General features: G+C 39.9%; 1 protein-coding gene across 1 annotated transcript in view; it reads left to right on the top strand.

The window, feature by feature from the left end:
• Window positions 1-26,318, top strand: part of ATP10B (ATPase phospholipid transporting 10B (putative)) — a 263,147-nt gene that overhangs the window by 136,628 nt on the left and 100,201 nt on the right. Inside the window, 2 exon segments of the mRNA XM_078066512.1 lie at window positions 12,455-12,749; window positions 13,745-13,939. Of these exon segments, the coding sequence (XP_077922638.1) occupies window positions 12,475-12,749; window positions 13,745-13,939 (470 nt within the window). The 5' untranslated portion in view covers window positions 12,455-12,474.

Here is a 26,318-nt window from a genome sequence, read left to right as displayed (position 1 = left end):
TTTGAGCCAACCAAATATGGGAACAACTCTTTCTTGACTTCTAGACCTCTACCCCTAATCAAATGCTATCATTTATACAAGACCACTCTGTGTTGTGAAGTTTTATGAACAATTTTAAAGTAACATGAAAACACATTATACATATTTCAATATCATACATATTTTTAGTGAATATTTGACCTTTGCAAAAAAGTCCCATATATACAATGGAATATTATTTAGTCATAAAAAAGAAGGAAATCTTGCAATTTGCAACAATACTGATGGATCTTAAGGGCTTTTCACTAAGTGAAATAAATCAGAGGAAAATATCGAGTAATCTCACTTATATGTGGAATCTAAAGAAAAATGAGCTCATAGAAATAGAGAACAGGGGCATCTGGGTGGCTCAGTCAGTTGAGCATCTGCCTTTGGTTCAGGTCATGATCCCAGAGTCCTGGGATCAAGCCTTGCATCAGGTTCCCTGCTCAGTGGGGAGTCTGCTTCTCCCTCTTCCTCTGCTGCTCACCCTGCTTGTGCTCTCTCGCATGCACTCTCTCTCTCTCTGTGTCAAATAAATAAATAAAATTAAAATTAAAAAAGAAAAAAGAAATAGAGAACAGATTGGTGGTTGCCAGAGGTGGTGGTGCATGGGGTGGGTGAAATGGGTGAAGGAGGTCAGAAGGTAGAAACTTCCATTTATAAACTAAATAAGTCCTGGGGATGTAACATATAACATGGGACTACAGTTAATAATACTATATTGCATATTTGAAAGTTGCTAAAAAAGTAGATCTTAAATATTCTCATTACAAGAAAAAAATTGTAACTATGATGATGGTTGTTAACTAGACTTATTGTGGTGATCATTTTGCAATATATACAGTTATTGAATCATTATGCTGGACACCTGAAACTATTGTAGTGTTATGTGGCAATTATACCTCAAAAAATTTTTAAAAAGTGACTTTACCTTTTTCTGACAACACAAGCACCAACTATCTTAATCTCTATTTCTTATACTCTTGCCAACTAATTCTCTCCTCCTTTCTCCCTTTTCTTTTTGTTTTGTTTTGTTTTTGGGGGGGGTTTTATTTTATTTTATTATGTTATGTTAATCACCATCATTAGTTTTTGATGTAGTCTTCCATGATTCATTGTTTGCGTATAACACCCAGTGCTCCATTCAATACGTGCCCTCTTTAATACCCATCACCAGGCTAACCCATCCCCCCACGCCCCTCCCCTCTAGAACCCTCAGCTTGTTTCTCAGAGTCCATAGTCTCTCATGGTTCGTCTCCCCCTCCGATTTTCCCCCCTTCATTTTTCCCTTCCTACTATCTTTTTTTTTTAAACATATAATGTATTATTTGTTTCAGAGGTACAGGTCTGTGATTCATCAGTCTTACACAATTCACAGTGCTCACCATAGCAAATACCCTCCCCAATGTCTATCACCCAGCCACCCATCCTTCCCACCCCCACCACTCCAGCAACCCTCAGTTTGTTTCCTGAGATTAAGAATTCCTCGTATCAGTGAGATCATATGATACATGTCTTTCTCTGATTGACTTGTTTTGTTTAGCATAATACCCTCTAGTTCCATCCATGTCGTTGCAAATGGCAAGATTTCATTTTTTTGATGGCTGCATAATATCCCATTGTATGTAGGTACCACATCTTCTTTATCCATTCATCTGTTGATGGACATCTTGGCTCTTTCCATAGTTTGGCTATTGTGGACATTGCTGCTATAAACATTGGGGTGCACGTACCTCTTTGGATCACTACATTTGTATCTTTGGGGTAAATACCCAGTAGTGCAATTGTTGGGTCATACGGTAGCTCTCTTTTCAACTTTTTGTCTGTCTCCCTTTTCTTCTTCTACTTAATTTGTGTTCCCTAGTCTTTCATCCCAAGTGCTGATCAGTGTGTATTTCCTTCCTAAGGAAACTCTGGAATCACCCACTAAAATATCAGTTTTCTCAACCCATTTTACAGATCTAGTCCTATTTGCTTTGCACTAAGCCAGGTGTCTAGTCCGTTTGACCTTGAGAAAACTCCTCCCAAATTTCCCAGGTCCTGCTCTCTCACTGCCTGCCTCACCTCAGTCTTTCCTGGAGGTATTAGCATGTAACTCACAGAATCACGCATATGTTTGGAGTGAGGTGAACTGAGCCTGTCAGTGTGTCCTATTGTCTTTTAATTGCTTTCAGCCCTGCAGACTTTGAACAACTTTCTTCACCCTTCAGTTCAGCACTGATTTATTCAGCTTGTGCAAGCAATTTGTTCACTTTTAATTAGACCCAACTTAATTATTTTGTCAGTAAAATAAACCAAAAGAATCTATAAAACAATTTTTAAGTGAAATCACATTTCTGCCTGGAGGGATATAAAAAATGAAATTATGCATCTCATTTTACCTGCTTCTTACAAAGAAAAGAATGCCTACATTGTCTTTTTTATTTCCCAAGATCTTCTGCCTTTATTAAGAAGATACTTGGGAAATCAGGCTTGGAATAAAGGAAAGAAAATGGGTAAAGGTAGTTTTCAATGGAGAGCCGATATTTAAGTGCATAAGGCAGGGTCTCTCCAGGTTTGTTCTTTGGCAGTCCCTACTTTACAATGATCTGGGACCTGGTTAAGAGTACAGATTTCCTACCTCATCCCCAGAGTTTCTAACTCAGTAGGTCTGAGAGGTGGGAACAAGAGACAGAGCTGCTCACTTGCCTATTCTTGCAAGTTCTAGACTCATCCCTGCTTCTGGATACCCAGGCTTTCTTATTCCCTAATTGACCTCTTCTGCTTCTCCAGGAAGCTTGCCTTGTCCTACTCAGTCACTCATGTTTTCTTCTATCTTTGACAACTTCCAGAGCTTGCTGTCTGTGTTTATTCAGTTCCCTGTTGATAGCCTATCCATTACCTTTCCTGTGTATAATCTCATCTCTCCAACCGTCTTGTTGGGGCGGGAACTGTGCATTAGGGAACTTTTTCTCTGTACTTAGCCAAATACCCTGCATTCAATTCCGTGCTCCCTCTGCTACACCAGTGTTTCCAACCTTTCAAAGCCCAAAGACCTCTTTTGTTGTCAAAGAATTTCATAATCTACACCTAAGAGTTAGTATAATTTTAGTATCATGGATTGAGAAAATACATAATAGCAAAAATTTACCATGACATCAGTAATGCCCTTAAACAAATTTGCAATATATCCATTTCAACCATATCTGCTACACTTAAAAGTAGTGGCTCACATTTGCAACAACATGGACGGAACTAGAGAGTATAATGCTAAGCGAATTAAATCAGAGAAAGACAAATCCTATATAATTTCACTCATATGTAGAATTTAAGAAAAAAACAAACAAGCAAAAGGAAAAAAAATAAGAGAGGCAAACCAAAGAACAGGGTCTTAACTATAGAGAACAAACTGATGGTTATCAGAATGGAGGTGGGTGAGGGGAGGGGTTAAATAGCTGATGGGGATTAAGGAATGCATTTGTCGTGGTGAACCCAGGGTCAAGTATGGAACTGTTGAATTATTATATTGTATACCTGAAACTATTATAACACTGTATGTTAAGTAAGTGAAATTAAAATAAAAACTTAAAAGAAAAAAAAGAGTGGCTCACATATGTATGCAGCATATGATGTGTTCCATCGACAGACTATGCCTGGAGCACATATGAATTCTCTAATATCTCATTATCATCAGCCGTAACTCAGGGTAGCATCTAAGGGCTAGAGTTTAGGGATCGTTCTCTTGGCCTCAAATTTGAAGGAGGACACTCAAATAGGTCAGAGTGTTTGGAAAGTGTAGAATCCCTTTCTTCAGCTAACAGGAAATAATGACAGGTCTGATCATATCCTAATTGCCACACTGGCACATTGCCCTAGTAGCCCTCAGTGGATTAATCCTATACCCAATTCTATGAAGAAATGTCATTTAATTTGGGACCTGGTAGAGACCACCAATTCTCACCAAAGTTTCTATATGTTCGCCCACATAGCTGAGATTAGACCATGTGGCTGATTCTGGCCATTTGACCATGAGCAAAGTAATGTAGTTCACTTTTACATCCCTGTTATGGCTCTATTTAAAGCCACATGTTGAGATCATGAGGCAGAGGGAGCCTGGACCCCTGAGCCACTGGATTGAGAAGAGTTACTTTGGAGCTGCAAACCCTTTGTAAGTTGTGCTAAGTCACTGAGATTTGGGGCTTCATCTCACAGCCTGGCCTATGACCTAGCCTGACTAATATACTAGGCAAAGCATGAAGAAAGGGCCTCCAAGGGAGAGGAACTACTAACCGCCTAGATTCTCACACATGTGTGCACACACACACGCACACACAGGGGGGTGGTGGTAGGCAGGGGAGGTGGAGAAAGAAAGCTTGGAGTATTTGAGAATGTGGAATAAGAAGAAAAGGTGTAGGGTGGAGCTGGGTCACATGAAGTATAATGTAGGCCACAGTGAGAAGTCTGGGTTTTATACAAAAACAATCATAATCATTGAGAGCATTAAGAGACCTGACATGATCTGATTTGCAGTTTAAAAAAACAACTTTGGCTGTTAGGAGGAAACTAGGTTGGAAAGGGAGCAAGCGAGGATGCAGGAAGCTGATAGTCTGTGCAGTGGTCCATTCAAGAGACAATAATGTCTTTTATTATATTGGAAGCAGCAGAAATGTTGAAAAGCAGATGGATTTGAAAAACATTTAGAAGATGAAAATGGGTAGAATTTAAAAATAGATTGGCTGTTCATCAAAAAAAATGAAATTTTACCATTTGCAACAACGTGGATGAACTAGAGGGTATTATGCTAAGCGAAGTAAGTCAGTCAGAGAAAGACAAATATCTTATGATTTCACTCATATGTGGAATTTAAGAAACAAAACAGATGAACATAGGGGAAGGGAGGGGAAAAATAAAATAAGACGAAATCAGAGAGGGAGACAAACCATAAGAGACTCTTAGCTATAAGAAACAAACTGAAGTTTGCATGAAGGGAAGCAGCTGGGAGGGGTGTGGTAACTGGGTGATGGGCATTAAAGAGGGCACTTGATGTAATGAGCACTGGGTGTTACATGCAACTGATGAATCACTAAATTCTACCTCTGAAACTAATAATATACTATATGTTAATTGATTTTAAATAAAATTTTAAAAAATAGATTGTAGCAAATGAAGGGGAAATCAAAGATAACTTTCAGGTCATTTGGGTAAAGGGAGATGCTACTCATAGGAATGAGGGCTACTGGAACCAAAGTGAATTTTGGAGAGGATCCAAAGCTTTAGAAATGTTAAAGCTGAGATACCTAGAAAAGAAGAGAAGATGGCAAAGAAGCAGTGTGATACTCTTGTCCAAAACTCATGAGATAGGTCTGAGCTCCAAATACACTTAATGGGAGACCAACTTGCTGGGTACCTGGTGATGCCCTAAACTCCAATGAATCTGGGGAGTAATGAAGTAGAGCATAACAGACCATAGAACTTTCTTCTTGTCTGTTTAAGAAACAAATGCTGTCCTTGAAAGTCTGTTGGAGTAAGGCTCTTATGGACCAAGATGCTAAGAAAAAATCGGTAAACTGCATTCACAAAAAAGACTAGTGATGGAGACTGAGTGTGGTATGCTATTAATACTTGAGTTCTATAAAGATCTACCCTCTGATCATTCCCACAAAAACCCATTCTGTAGGATTTCATTTGTCATGTGTTTTCATTACCTTCTACAGAAGTACATCCTTCAAATTAAATTTTATCTAAGGTGATTGCTATTTCCTTCTCACTCTGCCTTTTCCCTTTCAAACTGGTCCCTGCTCTCACCAGCCTCCAAAAGCCACAATCCCTACCCCACCCTGTGCAAGGGCCTCAGATGTATTTCTTTTTCTTTTTTTTTTTAATTTTATTATGTTAGTCACCATACATGACATCATTAGTTTTTGATGTAGTGTTCCATGATTCATTGTTTGCGTATAACACCCAGTGCTCCATGCAATACGTGCCCTCTTTAATACCCATCACCGGGCTAACCCATCCCCCCACCCCCCTCCCCTCTAGAACCCTCAGTTTGTTTCTCAGAGTCCATAGTCTCTCATGGTTCTCAGACGCATTTCTTATTCAATATTTCTTTCTCTCTGGAGGAAGTCGGCATCTGGCATCCTAATTATAGGACACGTTTTGTAGCCAGTGAATGAGGCACAATCACAGTTCTTGCTCTTTCCATTGGGAAGGACAGAGCACTTTCTGGTACGTACAAGAACTGATTGCACACAGCAGCTATATGTGGAATCCTGTAGCTGAGCACAAGGCAGATGAAGGCTCTGATGTTCAGCCGTCCTCAAGACTTCCAGTCTCTCTGAATTCCACTGAAGAATAAGGTCTCCCCTTGGGCCATTCCTTTCCCAAGAAGGCCTTACCAAACTTTCCCAGGCACGTTCCAGAACTGGAAGCCTTAGTGAGGGGCTTTTAAACTGTGATTTCTGTTTTGTGGCCTGCAACTAAACATACTTCCCTGAATCTAAAATGCCATCAATTTAATAATATGTTGTGAGGGTAAAAAGAAAAAAATAAATATTACCATATCAATTATGTGACATATCCTAGGTTCAAAACATTACAATGTGGGGGGAAAAAAGTACATCTTGGATTCTAATAAATATAGGTTTTTCTGACAGGGAGGAGAAAGAGGTTTCCAGAGAGGAATCATTCTATTCTCCTTACGTTTTTTTCTCCATCTGTAAAATGGGTATGGGTAAAATAGATAGAAGACTACATAAAAGTAGTGGCCATTTCCTTGAGAAAATCCAATCAGAGTTAGTGGGGGAAAAACAAAATGTATAGGGAGTTGGTAATAAGCTTGTTGTATTGCAAATTTTTCCTTGATTTACTAGAATATTTGGGAAATGGATAGGAAGCAGGTTCTCTGGATTTTTTTTTTTTATTTAATTCAGGGTTGATGAAAAACCTTTTGTTGCTGCTGCCTTTGTTGTTTTGACACTTCTGTGGGAAACAAACAAAAAACTTGCAAAACATGTTAGCAACATTTCCCGCATTAGAAGGTAAGCATCAAATAATGAAAATGACTGACACTTTCTCTATAATTGGTAATGTTTCTGAACCTGGTTCCCAGAATAGCAAAGAGAGAGATAGAAGGTCTAGGACAATGTTGTGATAATGGACCAAGAGTTTTTATTTCAATAAATGTAGGTCCATGTTAGTGCCTATGAAAAATAATGTGTATCAAACCCCTAACTTCAGATATCAATATTTTATCAGAGTTATAGTCAGTGTCATATCAGTGTAAAAGTCAATATTTAAGCTTTTAAAAAGTGAGTTGACTTAAAATACATTACATTTAATAAATGATCTTTGGGTATGGCAAAAATTGAAAAGGTGATTCAAGAATGATTGCAATTTGGGGAAAACTGATATAACTGATTGATTTAAGGACATACTAACCCTTGACTATTCTAAGGTGGTTATTGTTTGTTAACTAGATGTCTAACAAGAAATTATTTTGTGAGATTTATACATTTTGTAGCTCTCAGGGTAGAGAGTTTTAAAAACCCCTGTGGTTAATTGAAGGCCAAACTTTCTTAGATTCCAATTAATTCTAATATTAAGATAGGGTACTGCTTATCAAGAATCTAAGTGTAGACTAAATTTAATTTTATAGTTGTTTTGGTTTTTTTTGTTTCCCCCTTCATTGTCCTGCCCAACTGATATACTTTTTAAAGAACTGGACATGAAGGGAAAATAATTCTCCAGTCTCCACTTTTTACTGCTTTCTAGCCTTTCTTGAATTTTCTTTCCATTTTTAAAATCAATATTTGCTCTAGCCACAGGACACTTGTAAATGTGGCTTCTTCCTAGGATGCTCTCTTACTTCCAGACACATACACACATACATACATACACACTACACACATACACTTATCCCATCCAATTACCTCTCATTCATCCCCTTGACTCAGCTCAAACCCCACCTCTTCAGGGACAAGGTCATATCCCTCTGTAATGCAATCACATTGCACCCTGTTCTCCTTTGTGACACTTATCATGGTTGATGAATATACAGTTGACCCTTGAAGAGCATGGGGGCTAGGGGTACAGGCACCACACGCAGTCAAAAATCCACATATAACTTTTGACTCTCCAAAAACAACTACTAATAACCTACTGTTGACTGGAAGCCTTTTGGATAACAAGCAGTCAATTAGCACATATTTTGTATGTTATATGTATTATATACTGTATTCTTTTTTTTAATTTTTTTATTAACATATAATGTAGTGTTTGTTTCAGGGGTACAGGTCTGTGATTCATCAGTCTTACACAATTCACAGTGTTCACCATATCACATATCCTCCCCAATGTGCATCACCCAGCCACCCCATCCCTCCCACCCCTCTCCACTCCAGCAACCCTCAGTTTGTTTCCTGAGATTAAGAGTTTCTTTTTTTTTTTTTTTTTTTTTAAAGATTTTATTTATTTATTTGAGAGAGAGAATGAGAGACAGAGAGCATGAGAGGGAGGAGGGTCAGAGGGAGAAGCAGACTCCCTGCCGAGCAGGGAGCCCGATGCGGGACTCGATCCCGGGACTCCAGGATCATGACCTGAGCCAAAGGCAGTCGCTTAACCAACTGAGCCACCCAGGCGCCCTGATTAAGAGTTTCTTATGGTTTGTCTCACTCTCTGGTTTTGTCTTGTTTCATTTTTCCCTCCCTTCCCCTATGATCCTCTGTGTTGTTTCTCAAATTCCTCATATCAGTGAGGTCATATGATACTTATATATACTGTATTCTTACAATAAAGTAAACTCGAGAAAAAAATATTATTTAAAGAATCATAAGAGAAAATACATTTACAGTACTATGCTGTATTGAAAAAAAATCCACATATAAGCACACACATGGTTCAAACCCATGTTGTTCAAGGGTCAACTTTACTTTTATTTCTATGAGTGTGTGTTTAGCTTCTGTCAGCCTCACTAGAGTGCAAGCTCCAGAAGAAGAGATGGATGTGTAGGTTTTACTCTCTTAGTACAAAACAAGAGTTCAATAAGTATTTTTTGGTTCGAAGAATGACTGGTTGATTGATCCCTAACAGTGAAAATGGAATTTGCTAAAGATGGGGTTTACTTGGTTCATTAAAATAAAAAAGGAAAGAACGGGGGTTAATTGGAATGTGGGCCAGGCAAGATGGAGAAAGTTGGGGAACAAGAACAGGATTTCTCAGTAAACTAATTAACTCAGTATGTTAGGCTAATGGTCCACCAAATAGAAATGTACCCCCTACCATCTAGAGGACATTCTGCCCAGGGAAAAATGATAGTGGTGCTGGAAAGAATTACTACCTCAAGCCAGAGGGATCTGAGTGTGAATTAGCAAAAGCAGAAATTTCTCAAGTTAATTAGTGGGAGGTGCCATTTCCGAAAATTAGAAGGAGAGAAAGACTTTATAACTAGATGGACCTTGTAGAGTTGCTTCAGACATGCCCCTCCCTTTATGCAAGCAGTAATAAACCACACCTCAGATAAAAGGATTACACAATCCCCCCTTGTTTTCTGATCTACCTTTGGAAAGAAGTAGCTTACTTGGAAGAAAGAGGAAGCAGTGGGTTAAGGAGCTGCCTTCCTATCCAATCTTGGCCTCACCTAGCCCATTCTAGTATGCTTCGGCCAGAATAAAGCCTGGGATTCACAGCTCGGGTCAGGTGGTTTCCCTGCCTAAAACTCTTCAGGACTCCATTCTACTCTCAGCATAACAGCCTTAACAAGCCATCTGGCCTTGCCTGTCCCTCCAGCCTCAGCTTTTGCTCTTCTTTGTCCCTCACTTCATGTGCTCTATAGAGCACTCCTATGAACTTTGTTTCTAGAACCAGTTCTTCTACCTGGAACACCCCTGCACAACCTTCCTACTTAGCTAAGTGTGTATATGTATTATGTATACACACACATATACAAACATGGACATTATTTTCTGAACCATTGAAACATCTTGCCCCTTTACCCATAACTACTTTAGGATGAATTTCCTAGGACAAGAACATTTTCTTATATGATCACAATATAATTATTATAATAAGGAAATTTGACATTATTAAAATACTATTACTAATCTTCAAATCATTTTTAAATTTTATGGCTTGTCCATTTATGTCCTTTATGCCAATTTTATCTCCCCCAGGCCAGGATCCAACCCAGGATCACACATTACATTGACTTATCATATCTTTTTAGTCCGTTTTAATCAGAAATTGTTCCTCTGCCTTTCTTTGACCTTTAACATTTAATACCTTTAACATAAGCTAGTTGTTTTGTAAAATTATCCCCAGCTTGAGGTTTCTCAATGTTTCCTTGTGACTACCACAGAAATGATGCCATGTCCTTGGTACATTATAACAGGAAGCACAAAATGTCAGGTTATACCATATGGGTGATTTTGCTTTAATCTCTTGGGTTAAGTGGTGCCTGCCATGCTTCTTTACTACAGTGATTCTTTTTTTTACCATTGTAATTAATAATTTTGGGGAAAGATACTTAGAAACTTTGGAAATACTCAGTTCTTCATCAGACTTAAGTCTACTTGTTTGGCATCCATTTTACATCTGCTTTATTTATTTATTTATTTATTTTAAAGATTTTATTTTATTTATTTGACAGAGAGAGAGACAGCTAGAGAGGGAACACAAGCAGGGGGAGTGGGAGAGGGAGAAGCGGCCGAGCAGAGAGCCCGATGCGGGGCTCGATCCCAGGACCCCGGGATCATGACCTGAGCCGAAGGCAGACGCTTAACGACTGAGCCACCCAAGCGCCCCTTCATCTGCTTTATTTTTAAGAAAGCTTATTTTACAGTGTGAATAAAGAAAAGCAAAGAATATGATACAAAAAATGGACTTTTTAAACCACCCCACCTAAAATACCTGCATCTCCCATATCAATCCAGTCTTCCTTTTTGAAGTCCTTATTACCTAAAATTGAGAGAAGTCTGATATGTATGGCGTTAGCCATGGCAAGATTTCTCATTTGCATTTTCAACTCTATTCATGAATTATCTTTTCATTTCCTTTTCTTTTACAATAATAAAAAAATTCATGAAAGGGACATTTTTTTATAACGAGAAAGAAGATATACAATATTATTTCTGGCTTACCATATGTCATAATATTGCTTTTGGTCACATTATGATGGGCATTATAATTGCATTTATTTTTTCCATGCTTGCTACAAGGGCTCACTTAAGACTCTGAAGAGCTCTTCTGGATTGAAAATCACTTGGATTGATTAAACTCATGAGGAGAATTATGATAAGGGTCAGATCATATGGGCATCAGGAAGATAAAATATTACCATTTAAACTAGAAATGGAACTTTTTCTCCTTTAAAGAATCATATTTTCAATGATAGGTGAGGTTGCTCATTGTAAGATTAATAATACCTGATGTTCACTCGTCCATTTATTCAAAAGAAAATCATCCTGTGAGCCTACTAAGTGAGAAGCACCATTATATATAACTTCTTACAAAAGATGTCTTTGAATAATATCCTTCAGGATATCCTCACTTTATTTAATAAATAAAATATTTTTTATTTATTATTTATTAACCTCTCTTCATACATGTAAGAATGGCCAGAGGGAAACTTGAAGGCTTGCTTATAGGTTCCATTAAAAGAGCTCAGGAACTGGAATATCCTAGATAAAGCAGTATTTGTCCCCCATCTAGGAGGATCGTCTGAAAAAGTGCTCAGTTTCAGAAATCACCAAATGGAGTTGGAGAGGAAGGAAAGGGTCTCCCACCCTCACCCCCAGTCAACTACATTAAAAAAAAAAAAAAAAAATGGTGTCCACGGAATGACATTCTGTACAACCCAGTCACCTCAAGCCAAAGTTTCCTAGGAAAGAAACTGTCTTCTCCGTCCCACCTATTACTCTCATTTGAGGTTCTGATCACAAACAACGTTCTCCAAAATATCAGTACCAGAAAATTTTAGAGCTAGAGAATACCTTTCCCTTTAAGATACAGTTCAGCATACTTTTATGTACTATGTAATTCATTGCTTACAAAAAGCTCGTGAAAAAAGTAGAATAAGACTAGTTTTCCTCATATTACAGTGAGGACACTGAAGACTGTGAAGGTGAAGGGACAGCTCAGTTTTAGGAACAAGCCACAGATAGCATTCTGACCTCTGGGGGTCATAGCCCACAGGGCCATACTTCTCCTGATAGGCCTAACAAGGTCATCAGCACCCTCCCCGTATCTTAAATGCTTTCATGGTACTTATCACAGTGCTAGTTGTATATTATTTTTATGATTATTTGCTTTATGTCTCTCACTCTTGAACATATGGTTTATAGGGATTGAACATATTTGGCTCACATTGTATCCCAGAATCTACCTTGGATGGATAGGTGGACAAGTGGGTGAGCCATATTTTCTTCTGACCATGGCAACTTCCTGTGTCTGTTTTCAGACCATAGCTTGCTGCCAGAAATGGCCTTCTCAGTGGACTCATCTTGGCACCGGTGGCAGTGGCGAGTCAGAGATGGCCTCTCCCAGTCTCCATCAGAAGCCACACCACTGTTGTCCCAAGACAAAAGGAGGCAAAGCTACAACCTGACACAGCAGCGGGTCGTGTTCCCCAACAACAGCATGTGCCACCAAGATTGGGCCGAGGTCTCCCGGAAATACTCCAGCAACAGAATCTGCACGACCAAATATACCTTCCTCACCTTCTTGCCTCAGAATCTCTTTGAGCAGTTTCATAGGTACACAACCACTTGGCCAAGTAATATGTGCTTTAACCAAGTATTTGCCAGTATTTCTGAAACAAAGATGCTGCCCTCTGGGCCACATAGCCTTTAATACCCAAATGCATAAACCTTGAAAAGACTTGTCATTCATTTGCTCATTCATTCATTCAATAGATATTAGATTCTACTCTGTGTTAGGCCACGCATTAGCTGCTAGAGATACATGAGGGGAAGAAATGAGATTGTCCTGACTGTATTTTCTAGTGAAAGAGACAGACATTAATTTTAAGAATTATATAAGTTGATATAAAATTAGAACTTAGATAGATACTTCCAAGGAGAGGTATATGGTGATCTTAGAGTGAATAAGAGGGAGATCTGGCCTAGTTAAGAAAGTCAGGAAAGTCTTCCAGGAGGAAGTGATAATTGAAGTATAACCTGAAAGAAGAGAATGCATTAACTGGGTAAAAACAGAAGTCAGGAAGGGAGCCAGGGGAATGTTCCTGCCAACAGACCTTCATGTGCAAAGGCATAGTGGCAAGAAGGAGCAAGATGCACTTGGAAAACTTAAAAATGTAAGCCATAATTTCAGGATAATACATGCAAGATCATCTTTTATTTATAAAGCAAAATATATCAATAGATATCATCCTAATTTTGTCGTTACTATTACAAGCTATCATTTATTGAGCAACTATTATGATTGAGAACCCTCTACTGTGTATGTAACAAATATTATCCTTTGTAATATTTATATGAGCTCTTTAAAGTAGTTAGTACTATCCCCATTTTATACAAGTTGAAACAAGCTCCAGAAGGTCACACAACTAGTGAACAATTTGCATTTGAATATGTCTGGGATTTGGCTTCCAAGCCCTTACTATAATTCCAGGTGACACTAAAAGAGAATGTCATTTTCGTTGGTAAGGGCCAACAATAGGGAAGAAATAGCGTGGAAAGTATATTTTCCTCTCCATGGTTTTCACTCACACTTTGCTTGCTCCTTCCAGATGGGCTAACCTCTATTTCCTGTTCCTGGTGATTCTGAACTGGATGCCCTCCATGGAAGTTTTCCACAGAGAAATCACCATGTTACCATTGGCCATTGTGCTGTTCATCATCATGGTCAAGGATGGCATGGAGGACTTCAAGAGACATCGTTTTGATAGAGAGATCAACTACTCCAACATCTGGATATATGAAAGGTAAGAGAAATCATTCTTCTGTTTGCTTTCTTGCCAATAGGATATGCAAACTCATCAGCGTTTTCAAAGGATTGGTCTCCTTTTTTCACATTTTATTTTCTTAAGTTCACTTAATTCAGTGATTCTCCACCTGGGCAGTTTTTCCCAGCAGGGAACATTTGACAATGCCTGGAGACATTTTTGGCTGCCATATAGGGAAGGAATTTGCCAATGGCATGTAGTGGATAAAGGCAGAAAGATGATGCTAAACATCTTACAATATACAGGATAGCCCTCCACAACAAATAATGTCAGTAGTGCTGAGGTTTAGATACCTTAATTTAACATGTGTAAACGCTCAAATTATTAAATACAAGAATGTTCCATTATTAAGAGTAGGGTTGAAACCTCAAGAATTGATGTCTAGAATTGACTGGATCATCTTGGGAGACCAAGTTTAAGAGCAGCTCTTTGGAGAGTGACAGGCAGTGTCTCCCAAACAAGAAAATGTGTAACACTTTTAAAGCATCTGAGGCTTCTTGTTTTTAAAACTTAACCGGGTAGGTTTTAGGACCTAGAGTTGGCACACCTGTTCTTGGCTGCCTGAGTGGAAAAGGAAGATCCCCGTGGGTGACGTCGATATTCCAACAGGAGGAGTCTCAACAGGTAGAAGGAAGTGGCCTGGCAGGTGTACACCTGTTCTCTGCAAGCTTTTTCCTTGTCATTTCTCACCTGGTATTTGTAAACCAGCTTTTTATTTTTAATTTTCCTTTTGAAAGAAGAGAGAGAAATTTCCAGCAGAGAAGGCAAGTAAAAGATGTCAGGGACATGACTCACTGGCAGCTCAACAATGGAACTGATTAGGGAAAAAACTCTTTTACGGGGAACTCATGTGCCGTGCTATGAGAATTAAAGAGACGGATTGAGCAGAGATGAGAAAGGAAGGGAAGAAAAGGTGGAAAAGGAAAGAAGACAAGAAACGAGTGGTAGTCTCCAACCTGCCCTTTGAAGGACCGTCCTACAAAGAGAATCCCAACAGGCATTATTGTGGGAATCAAATTAAGACCAGCAAGTACACCGTGTTGTCCTTCATACCCAAGAACATCTTTGAACAGCTACACCGCTTTGCCAATCTCTATTTTCTGGGCATTGTGGTTCTGAATTTTGTCCCCGTGGTCAATGCTTTCCAGCCTGAGGTGAGCATGATACCTATCTGTATCATTCTGACGGTCACCGCCATCAAGGATGCTTGGGAAGACCTCCGGAGGTACAAATCTGATAAAGTGATCAATAACCAAGAGTGTATCGTCTATAGCAGGTAAAGGAAACCCACTGGGGAATCTTGTGGGCCTATAGCTCTGATCTTTCTGTGACTGTTGCCACTACTGCTACTGTTTATAGAGGAGATGGATTAGGGAGACAGAATTACTTTATTTCAGTGAAGCTGTTTAATTCTCCACAGTCAGAATTATGATCTAAAACCAAAAACCAGATTTAAAAAAAAAAAAAGCTTGAATCCATTGTTTATTTTTTTAAAGGATTTACTTATTTATTATTTATTTATTTATTTGAGAGAGAGAGAGAGAGACTGCAAGCAGAGGGAGGGAGAGGGACAAGCAGATTCCGCACTGAGCGCGGAGCCCAAGGCAGGGCTGATCTCCCAACCCTGAGATGATGACCTGAGCCAAAAACAAGAGTCACGCACTTAACAGACTGAGCCACCCAGGCACCCCTTGAATCCACTGTTTATTAAAATTAAGAGGTCTTTATTATGTGGCATTTTCTTTGGTGTTTCAAATATGTTTAACATTTAAGAATTTTGCATAAATTCTCATCCACTGTTAGTCCAGTGTGACTATGAGCACACTGGAGCATATTTGGAGACCTCTGGACAGAAGAGGCATCACTGTTTTTCAGGAGAGCAGTAGAGCATTGAATTAGATGAACTGGAGACACACTGCCTGAGTCAAATCACTCATTAACTACATGATGTTAGGCAGGTGACCCAACCTCTCTGAGCCTCGTTTTATCATCTACAAAACTGAAACCCTTCCTGGGGTGATCATGAGAATTGCATCATCGGGAAGTGTTTAACACTATGCCTGATATATAATAAATGCTCAGTACGCAAGCTGCAATTGCTTTATTTTTCAATGTAAAACTCATGTTAGCTCCATCATCAAGGCTTTCCTTAAGATTTCTCTTTGATGTTGTCCCAACAAAAGCAAAAACGGTGAACCACCTGTCTTGCCACATTATTTAAAGTAATTTTAGACATGCTGTTGTTTTACAAAGGTTCCATTGAGGGTTGTTAGGGAAAGGACATTCTCTTGGTCAGCCATATCCATATCCTTCTCTAGTGAAAGAGAAAAAGATAAGAGTTATTGTAGGTCTTAACTTTATGACTGCACATGTAGCCAACAAAGAAGCAAGGGAGTCAAGTCTGGGCTTACAGAGCAACCGCCCTGACTGAGCGCTTTCTGGGCTAGCAATCCGAAGCCTTTGATGACTGAGTCCCTAGCAGGGGAAGGCTTGCCTTCTTGGCAGATAAGGAAAACGTCCATCTCTTTCAAGGAGCACCATCCCTCTGACTTTATCAACCCCAACCCCGCGGATGTTCTGCAGTCCCTCTCGTCACTCTTAGAATGAGAGGGGCTGGCTTCAAGGTGTGCACAGCAGCTATTTAGGGGCTTCCTTCAAAGGAGGGGTTCTCTTCCCCAGGGACATGGAGGGTGACCGACTTGGAGCTGGCTGATGGAAGGGTTTATAAGAGACCATTGAATACAAAGGACTCATCTGTCTCCAGGGTACCTCTACAAAAAACTCAATGCCCTCCCTCAGCATCAGATGTGCTTCTGGTCTCTTTGCTTGCAGGGCCACTGTTCCATGTCTAAAAAGTTAATCTGAAGCATGTGTGTGTGTGTGTGTGTGTTCAGCTAAATCTAATTGTCTTGATTGTTAGCACACTGAACACCTAGAGATGAGATTTAGTCATTCCTCACCTTTGAATAATAAAATTATAAAAAGAGGGAAAATAATTGTCGGGTTGCCTTTCTTTGAAGAGACTGTCAACCAATCCACCCCATCACTTTTTGTTTGCTACTTTTCTCCTTTGTTGTTTTTCTCAGAGAAGACACACAGTGGTGAGCCAGGAAACTGGTTCTTTAGGGAAGAATGAGTGTGGACCTCAATTAGCCTGATCCTATTCTCCCTGATCGGCCAGAAATCCCCTGCCCTAAGTATGGGCCTAGAATCATGGGCCTGTTCTTGGGGATAATCTCAGTGTTGATCAGACCCTAGACTGACCTGGGCTGGGAACTGACACAGGCCAGGCTGTTGTTCTCTTCTCAAAATAGCTTCCAGGGAACAGGGAAAAACCGAGGTGATAGCAATCCTAGCAAAAAAAGACCTTGGTCCACAGGTTCACTGGCAGCGAGGGACATAAGAGGTTTTATAGTAGCAGTATTTCCCAAAGTGTATTCAGTGGAATAATAGTGACAAAGAGATGGTCCCTGAAAAAAAGACATTCATGATCAAAAAATAATATATTGGCCCTTCTAACCCATGTTCCATGAGGGAACTGAGAAAAGAGACACAGTAAAGAAATCTGCCCATCCTTAACTCAGTGTTGTTCCAAACTTACTTAACCTTGGAGATTTTTTCTAACATATATTAACATCTCAGTTTGGTGAATTTTACCTTGTTCAATATAGCAAAATAATTGACTACAGGGCCAGGCAAGTAATTAAATGAATGAAACAGACTATTACAAGAAGAAAAGATACAAAAAGACTAATACAAAAAGAAAAGATACAAAAAGAAAAGCAATATTATCTGTGTACTAATAAATGGGAACTGATCTTCAACATCAGTGCTAGGATGAGCTAGGGAATGGTGAGCACTGTGGCAAACAGGGGGACCCATGTTCTCATATCAGGAAGCAGAGCTGGGCACCATGTGGAAATATAACCTAGTATTGCCAGATTGTCTGAATTTTATTAAAGGAACTTAGAAGTTAATATTTTTATATTAAAAACCTGATATTTAAATGAAATAATCTAATATAATTTTTTCAAATACTTCATACCTATTTTGTTTGGCCTAAAGTTCTTATTTTGCCTGTGAGCCCCTAATTTGCAAACTTCGCTTTAGTATCTAGCCCTAGGAATCTGGAGTCTCTGCAAAAGAATAATTAGATTCTTCTTTTGAGATTCATCTTCAGTGAGGGAACGTCTTAACCTCTTTGTGCAGCGATGGGGTATGACTTTGAAGTGAGACTGCAGGCCTGGTATTCAGTAGGTCTAAACTTGAGGCCCAGATCTGTGACTGACTACTAATAATAGCTTAGAAAAGTCATTTAAATCTCTGGATCTCAGTTTCTACCTTTGTAAGACTTGGGAGTCAGACTAGATCTTGTCCTGTAAAATGGGCTCTGAAAGAACAGAATCTACAACCAAATAAATTTGAGAAATAGGACATACTTGATGTTTCTCTTGAATCTAACAATGCACATCAACATAATAAAAGTCCTAGGAGGACCCTCCCTAAGTAACCTGTCCAATTTTGTTTAACTCAGTTTGTCTGCTGAAATACTCTCTGCTGTAAAGAGCAGAAACCAACTCAAATTTAAACAACAAACAGACTTGTTGGTTTAAGTCACTACAAATGTTCTGCAGTGGGCAGGTGATCAGGTATAGTTCAGTCTGCATTCTAGATCTAGCACTTAGCTGTACTCTTCATTCAGTCTCCTCTGAATCATCTTGGTCCCAGGCAGACTTCCCTCATGGCAATGAAATGGCTGCAGCAGCTCCAGCCTTCATATCTACATGTGGTAACTCACAAAGGGAAAAAGAAAGGCACTTCTGGGAGCATTCTTGCAAGGTCAAGGAAGCTTACTTTCCAGACCCTTCTCACACCTCAGTGACCCCAATGGGTCACATGCCCATCCCTGAACCAATATCTGTGAGCAGGAGATGGGATTATGTGAACTAAATTTAACTAAACCACAGTTTAGCATGAAGACAATTTCCCTGAAAGCATATGTGCTACCCAGACAAGATGTAAAACCCAATGTAAAAAAAAAAAAAAAAAAAAAAAAAAAGGTAGTTTCTAAGAGAAGGGGGAACAGATATTGGAGAGGCCACCTCTATGTACTCAATACCATCATCTTAAAATATTTTTGAACCTAGACTTTTTGTAAATTGCTTTGCACATATTAACAGGAGCATATACTCTTGGGGACATTCTGTACTATATATCAGTAAGGTTCTTCCAACTCTGAAGTGGATTGATTCTATAAAAGACCCCAGAATAGGAAGCTAGGAAATTCTAGGTAAGTGTTAGTTATTACCTTAATTGATGGATGCTGAAGGACATTTCCTTTTGCCAAATATCGATGACACATGATAGGATGTCAGGCAAAGAATACAAGGTCCAAGAGGACAATTTGTTTTTTGAGAACAACATAAGAGCTTATATCTCAAGCACTAGCTCTATCCATTTTGTCTCAGATTCACACATTTGAGAAATGATGCGTGTGTGTGTGTGTATACACATACACACGAGTGTAATTGAATACTAGGGCCCTTAGAATGTTGCTCAACCCAATCCCATGCATCATGCAGCCCAGACTTGTTTATACTGTGAGAGACTCCTTTTGCAAACAGCAGAAGCCTTGTTAACAGAATTACAATCCTATTAGAGCATTTTCTTTTAATATAGCAACTGTGCTTGTTGTCTAAAGGTGACCCATTAATCAGATTTATGGAATGACTTCAAGAAGAGATTAGCTTCAGAATTGTATTAGCTTGCTTTCTCCCAGGGCTCAGTTTAATGAATCTAGGAACCATACCCAGCAAGAGATTTCTATCCTTCCATTAGTAGGCTTAGTAAATTTTTATTTGTATTCAGAAAACATGCAATAAGGAAGCACGGGTGTGAACTGAGATCTATGATGGGGTTCATCCCCATATTATAATGAAACTAAAGCCCTCCAGTGTCTCAGCAGCAGCTGAGCACTCATTTGTTCCCAAATGTTCATTCGGGATCTAGTGACCCTGAGTATACCCCAGGGGCTCTCAGTCCAGTGATCACAAGGAACTTGTAAACAGCCACAGTGTCCCATGCCTATGTACAAAGGGCCACAGTCATTAAGGGGATGAGGGGATGCATCTGCCTGCAGAACACATCAAGGCCCAGGGAAGGCTTCTCTGAAGAGGTGACATTTCAGGAGGCATCAGAATATGAGCAGCATTTAAACAGGCAGAGGAAACACATTTTAGCTCATAGCCTGTTCATGTGTCAACTAAAGGTTGAATGTGTGACTTCTGCTGGCATCAAAAGACCGGGATCAAGAAATGTCAGAAATTTAGAAGCATGGCTCAGATTAGAAATTTTAAAATTCTGGCTCTTTTACTAATACCTTCTTGGAAGTCAGGTAGCTTCTATAACAGATGCTACAGAGAGTAGCCAGTCTTCGGACAGCATGGCACTGAGGGCCTGATTTCCCAGCGGTGGCCGGCTCTCCTGGGAAGAAAGAAGCCTGGTGGGCAACCTGTTTTATTTGTATGTCAGTCGCCTGTCATGCAGAGCCCCCACTGGAAAGCCTGAGAATGCGGAAACCAGAAGTCCTGATCTGGGTCTGCCCCTAACATACAGTGTGATCCCAGTGAAGCCACTGAAGCAGTTGGGGCCCCATTTGCCTCATCTTTAAATAGTGATCATAATCTCTATGGTATATTTTGTGAAAAGACGCACAGTTGACATGCAAGGGGGCTTGAAAATAACAGAGCTATAGAAACAACTATACAGTGCGTGCCAAAGGAGGAGGAAAAATGAGTCTCAACAATGGCATTTAAAATGTGACCTCTTACTGGATGCTTGGCATCAAGGACTTTGGCCTCAGACCTAGGATTGTCCCAGAACTGCCACTTACTACAGCTGGGACTATATGTAGTGACTTGATCACTTGAGCCTTCCTTTCAACCTCTGTAAAGTGGGAACAGTACTAGCACCTAATTCTTAGGGTCCTGTGGATGGAATGAGATCATCTTTATAAACTGTTTAACTCCCTGTCTGCACCATAAGTAGTACTAAGTAATTTTTTTCTTAATTTCCAGTGACTTCAACTCTAATTTTTTCACTGCCAGGCCCAGCCTGAGTCTTTAACTTTCATGCTACACTCCCCACACACGCAAGGCAGGAATCACTTATTTTAGTGTTGAAAAACAAGGCTCTGCTCTCTCATTTGTATTCTCTGTGGCAGAATTTGAAACCTGAAATTAAGAAACCCCTCTGGAACCTAGCCCTCTTTCCCCCTCCTCCCTTTTCACAGCGTACCTGAGCACACCCACACCAACACTTATATTCAGGCAAAGGATCCAGATGGCCTCAATTAGCCCAGAGCCAAGGGCACTTTGTCCAACCCAACTTCTAACATAGAGCATGCATTAGAATATCTTATTTGTGTAGCTATTAATAAGGCAGCTGTTTGGGACCTATTTCACTATTATTTCCTCTAAATAACAGCTCTTTGGGAAACCCAAAGGAGATGAGATGGTTGATAAGACAGAATTCAGGCTTTGCCAGGGTTATTCTAACATCAAGACACATAAACACACCTTCACTCTAAAACTATCTCCCCAGGTTGCTGTGGGTACTAAATGAGAGAATGTATGTAAAATGCTTAGCATAGTGCCTGACATTCAGTAGCATTCAGAAAATGTTAGCTAAAATATTGCTGAAGAGAGTTCTCTAATCTTGATAGCCAGGAGTTACCAGGAGCTTGGCCCAAGGGGATTAAGGAAGAAATGCCATTGGCTGGCATTTGAAACCACATGAGAGAAGACAAACTCTTTAGCTAAAGAACTTGAACTCCAAGCTCTTGAACGTAACAAAATGGGCCTGAGGGAAGAATCTGAAAAATGCAGACAACAGAGAAACATCTAGTGTCATCTGAAGCATGACCATGAAAAGCACCCCTGGCAGGAGTTTACAGATCAGCAGCCCATTGCGTCCATCCCACACATCTTTGCTCTGCATTTGGCATCAGCAAACTAGGCTCGGCTCTGAAGCGTCAATTTTACAAGCACCCACCCTATTCCCACTGCCTCCCCTGAGCTCACAGAAGGCCATAAACTATTTGGGCCAATTCAACTTGTTATTTCAGGATGGAATGCATTAGGTCTTCTCCAAAACTCAATGGATGGAAGAGTCATAAAACAAGAACCCAGGTGTCCCTGAAGCTCTGCCCTCATGTCAACAGGCATGATTTATATTTTGGCAGGTGAGGATTTATAGCTTCTGTTAAGGAGCTCACAATTCTAAAAGGTGAGGCTCCTATTTTCAACCCAGCTCCAGTTGTTTAGGTCACCAGCTTCTGAGGCTTCATCTGCTTCATACCTCACTCCCAAATAGAACCAAGAGACCACATCAAGCCATGAAGCTCCCATGGCTGTCACTTATATGTCCTGGTAGACACACCTATGTCACCTTACGCAAGTTAGATAACCTTTCTGGGCCTGCTTTCTCATCTGTGAAATGGAGATAATGGTAATAATAAAAGTTGTTTCATTATTAGGCAGCTAAATAGTAATGTAGCTTAAGTGCTGGACTGAAGATAGATAAGCATATTATGTTGTGTTGTGTTGTGTTGTATTGTATATTACCAGAAGTCTCCTCCAGTGAGTCCATAACCAAAAGAGATAGATTGGATGTTAAAATGGCTAAAGGTTAGGAAAAGCTTCCCTTCTGCTGCCTCATGTTCAAGACAAATCTACACAGAATCAGTTACTAAATATTTACCAAACACTTCCCCATATGCTAGTCATCCCCACCAGACCCTATGTAGGAACAGAAATATAAGGCTCAGGGGTCATCCTAGCTCTCCACAATTTTATTACATTGTTGAAAGTAAAAGATACATCAGTTAGGAAATAAGACCACAGTATATCAGGAAATGGGGCAAAGAGAGGTGCACCACTGATGTTCAGTGCCCAGCCGTGAAGTGAAAGGTAGCATTTGGATATGCAGAGGCTCGAGGGAGGGCATTTGGGGTAACATCTCATGCTTTTAGTACCTCCAGGCTGCTTCTCCTTAATCTGTGAATGTGACCTTGATGGATTGCCCTCGTGAGTCTCTTGTCCTCAAGCATGGTGTTTCCATGGCCATCACTGCTTTGTGCCTTTCCGTGCTCATTTCTGCTTTCTGTGTGTGACAGTCACGTGCACAAAGAGGTCAAGGAGTGGACTACCCCTTGGAGCTTCAATACAAAGCTGGGACTCTCAGTATAAAGAAAGACTTTAATAAAAAATGTGACTGGTTTTGTTAGGCCTCGTTGGCCTCTAGGTGAGGTCACATTAATACATATACCCCAGTGATACTTAGCCCCAAACTGCTGATTTGGGACATGTCCTCCCACCCTAATTTCAAGTCTCCCCAGATATGCCCAAGCATCCTTAGATATAGGGAATATCACAGTGTCCCCCAGTATTTCCAGCCAAGGCAGAAATCAAGGTATCCTACCACTCCTCTGGCCTCCACTGTCCCCTTCTGGTACTTTTCTTAGTCCTATAAGCCTGAAGCCCTGTCACTCTGGTCTGTAGCTGACAGGTGGATGCAGAGGGCAAGGAATAGCCAGGCAGGGGGCACTCATGACCCAGGCTCAGGCTGTCTTTAATATAACTGCTTTAGCTTCTGTTCCATTTCCTGGAGCCAGGTCAGGGACAGAGGCCACACAACCCTTTATCCCTTTGTCCCTTTTCAAATCTTCTATACCCTCTTGCCAGTTTCCTCCCCCGGGGGGGAAAAAAAAAAGAAAACACCTCATTCATATGAGATGATAAAAATAGACTTACACTGTCTCTAGTCTACTGTCTCCACAGCAGTGACCCTGTTTGCTCCAAGCTAATAATAACTACAATGATAATCATAGCAGCAGTAAACGCCATTTGCTGTGCAGTCATTAAACACTTCTCGTATATTATTTTAGTTAGCTCTCACTATAACCTATAGAATATATTTTAGTTGTCCTATTTGATAGATGAATAAATTGAGGGTCAGACAGTTAAGCAGTGGATTCAGGGCAACACCACATGTAAGAAATAGTTCCAGGTTTCAAATCAGGCTCACCTGACTCCAAAGCTTTTAACCACTCCCTGGTACTGCCTCGCCTCGACACACCACTGGCAAAACAGTTGGGCATTGCAAGGATTCCTGAGCCAGCCACAGGGCCCTGGGTCTCTCCTTTGGCACCATGGAAAGGGTAGAGGTTCCAGTGCAAACTTTGTTACTGTGTACCTTGGCCAGGTCACTCCTAGCCTCAGTCTCCTTACCTGAATAATAGGAATAGAACTGAAAATCCATCAAATCCCTTCAGTCCTGATTTGTTGTTTGTTTGCTTGTTTTTTATTAAGACTTTATTTTTTATTAGAGCAGTCTTAGGTTGATTCACAGCAAAATTAAGGGAAATGTGCAGAGATTTCCCATATACCCCTAGCCCCCACTCAGGCGTAGCCTTCCTCCTGATCAACATCCCCCATCAGAGTGCTACATTTGTCACAATACATCATAATCACCCGAAGTCCATAGTTTACATTACAGCTCACTCTTGGTAGCTACATATTCTGTGCATTTGGACAAATGTATAGTGACATGTATCCATCACTATCGTGTCCTACAGAATCATTTCACTGCCTTAAAAATCCTCTGTGCTCTGTCTTTACATCTTTCCCCATCCCACCCCGTTCCAACCCCTGGAAACCCCTGATCTTTTTATGTCTCCATAGTTTTGCCTTTTTGGAATGTCACATAGTTGGAATCAAACAATATGTAGCCTGTTCATATTGACTTCTTTCACTTAGTAATGTGCATTTAAGGTTCCTCTCTGTCTTTTGGGGGCTTGATACCTCATTTCTTTTTAGTGCTGATTAATATTTTCATTGTTTGGATATACCACAGTTTGTCCATTTACCTACTGAAGGTCATCTTGCTTGCTTCCAAATTTTGGCAGTTATGAATAAAGCTGCTCTAAACATCCATGTGCAAGTTTTTGTATGGACATAAGTTTTTAACTCCTCTGGGTAAATACCAAGGATCATGATTGATGGATTATGTGATAAAAGTATGTTTAGTTTTGTAAGAAACTGTTGAACTTTCTTCCAAAATGGCTGTACCATTTCACATTCCCACCAGCAATGAATAGGGGTCCTTATTGTTCCACATTCTTGCCAGCATTCAGAGTTGTCAGAATTCTGGATTTTGGCTGCTCTAATAAGTATGTAGTGGTTTCTTATTGTTTTAATTTGCATTTCTCTGATGACATATGATCCAAAACATCTTTTCATATACTTATTTGCCAACTGTATATCTCCTTTGGTGAGGAGTCTGTTCAGCTTTTTTGCCCATTTTTTAATTGGGTTGTTTATTTTCTTATTGTTGAGTTTTAAGTTATTTGTATATTTTGGATTACAGTCCTTTATCAGATGTGTCTTTTGTAAGACACGTATTTTCTCCTAGTCTGTGGTTGTGTTCTCATTCTCTTGACATTTCCTTTTGCAGAGCAGAGGTTTTTAATTTTAATGAAGTCCAGCTTATCAATTACTTCTTTCATGGATAGTGCCTTTGGTGTTGTATCTAAAAAGTCATCACCATACACAAGGTCATCTGGATTTTCTCCTATGTTAACTTCTAAAAGTCTTATAGTTTTGTGTTTTGCATTTAGGTCTATGATCCATTTTGAGTTAATATGGGGGAAGAGTGTAAGGTCTGTGTCTAAATTCATTTGTTTGTCTGTGGACATCCAGTTCTAGCACCATTTGTTGAAAAGACTATCTTTGCTCCATTGTATTGTCTTTGGTCCTTTGTCAAAGATCAGTTGATTATATATGTGTCTATTTCTGAGTTCTCTCTTCTGTTCCATTGATCTGTTTATCTTTTCTTTCACTAATACCACACTGTCTTGATTACTGCAGTTTGAAGTCCTGAAGTCAGGTAGCAATAGTCCTCCAATTTTGTTCTCCTTTAATAGTGTTGGCTATTCTGGGTCTTTTGCTTCTTTATATCAACTTTAGAATCAGTGTGTCAACATCTGCAAATGAACTTGCTGGGCAGCACTGATTTTAAGGATATACTTTTCTGGGAGTTTGTGCCAGTAGCCAGTCCTGTGTTTGTATATTGTATAGCTGGGCCCACACCATAAAAGGCAATCATGGGCATAAAATGGGTGTCCCAACTGCATGAAGGAGAGAGTGCTAGGGCTGGCAGAGCAGGGGGTTAGCACTCACCATGATATTAATAATCATGTCGTCGTCGTCGTCGTCATCATCATCATCAAAGAAGCTTGTATTTATTGAGTACTTACCAAGTGCAAAGCCCTGAACTCAGTCCCTTTCATGGGTCATGT

This window comes from Halichoerus grypus, chromosome 2, assembly GCF_964656455.1.
Source record: "Halichoerus grypus chromosome 2, mHalGry1.hap1.1, whole genome shotgun sequence".
NCBI lineage: Eukaryota > Metazoa > Chordata > Mammalia > Carnivora > Phocidae > Halichoerus > Halichoerus grypus.
Note: the sequence above shows the minus strand (reverse complement) of the source record. Positions and strands in the feature narration are given on the sequence as shown.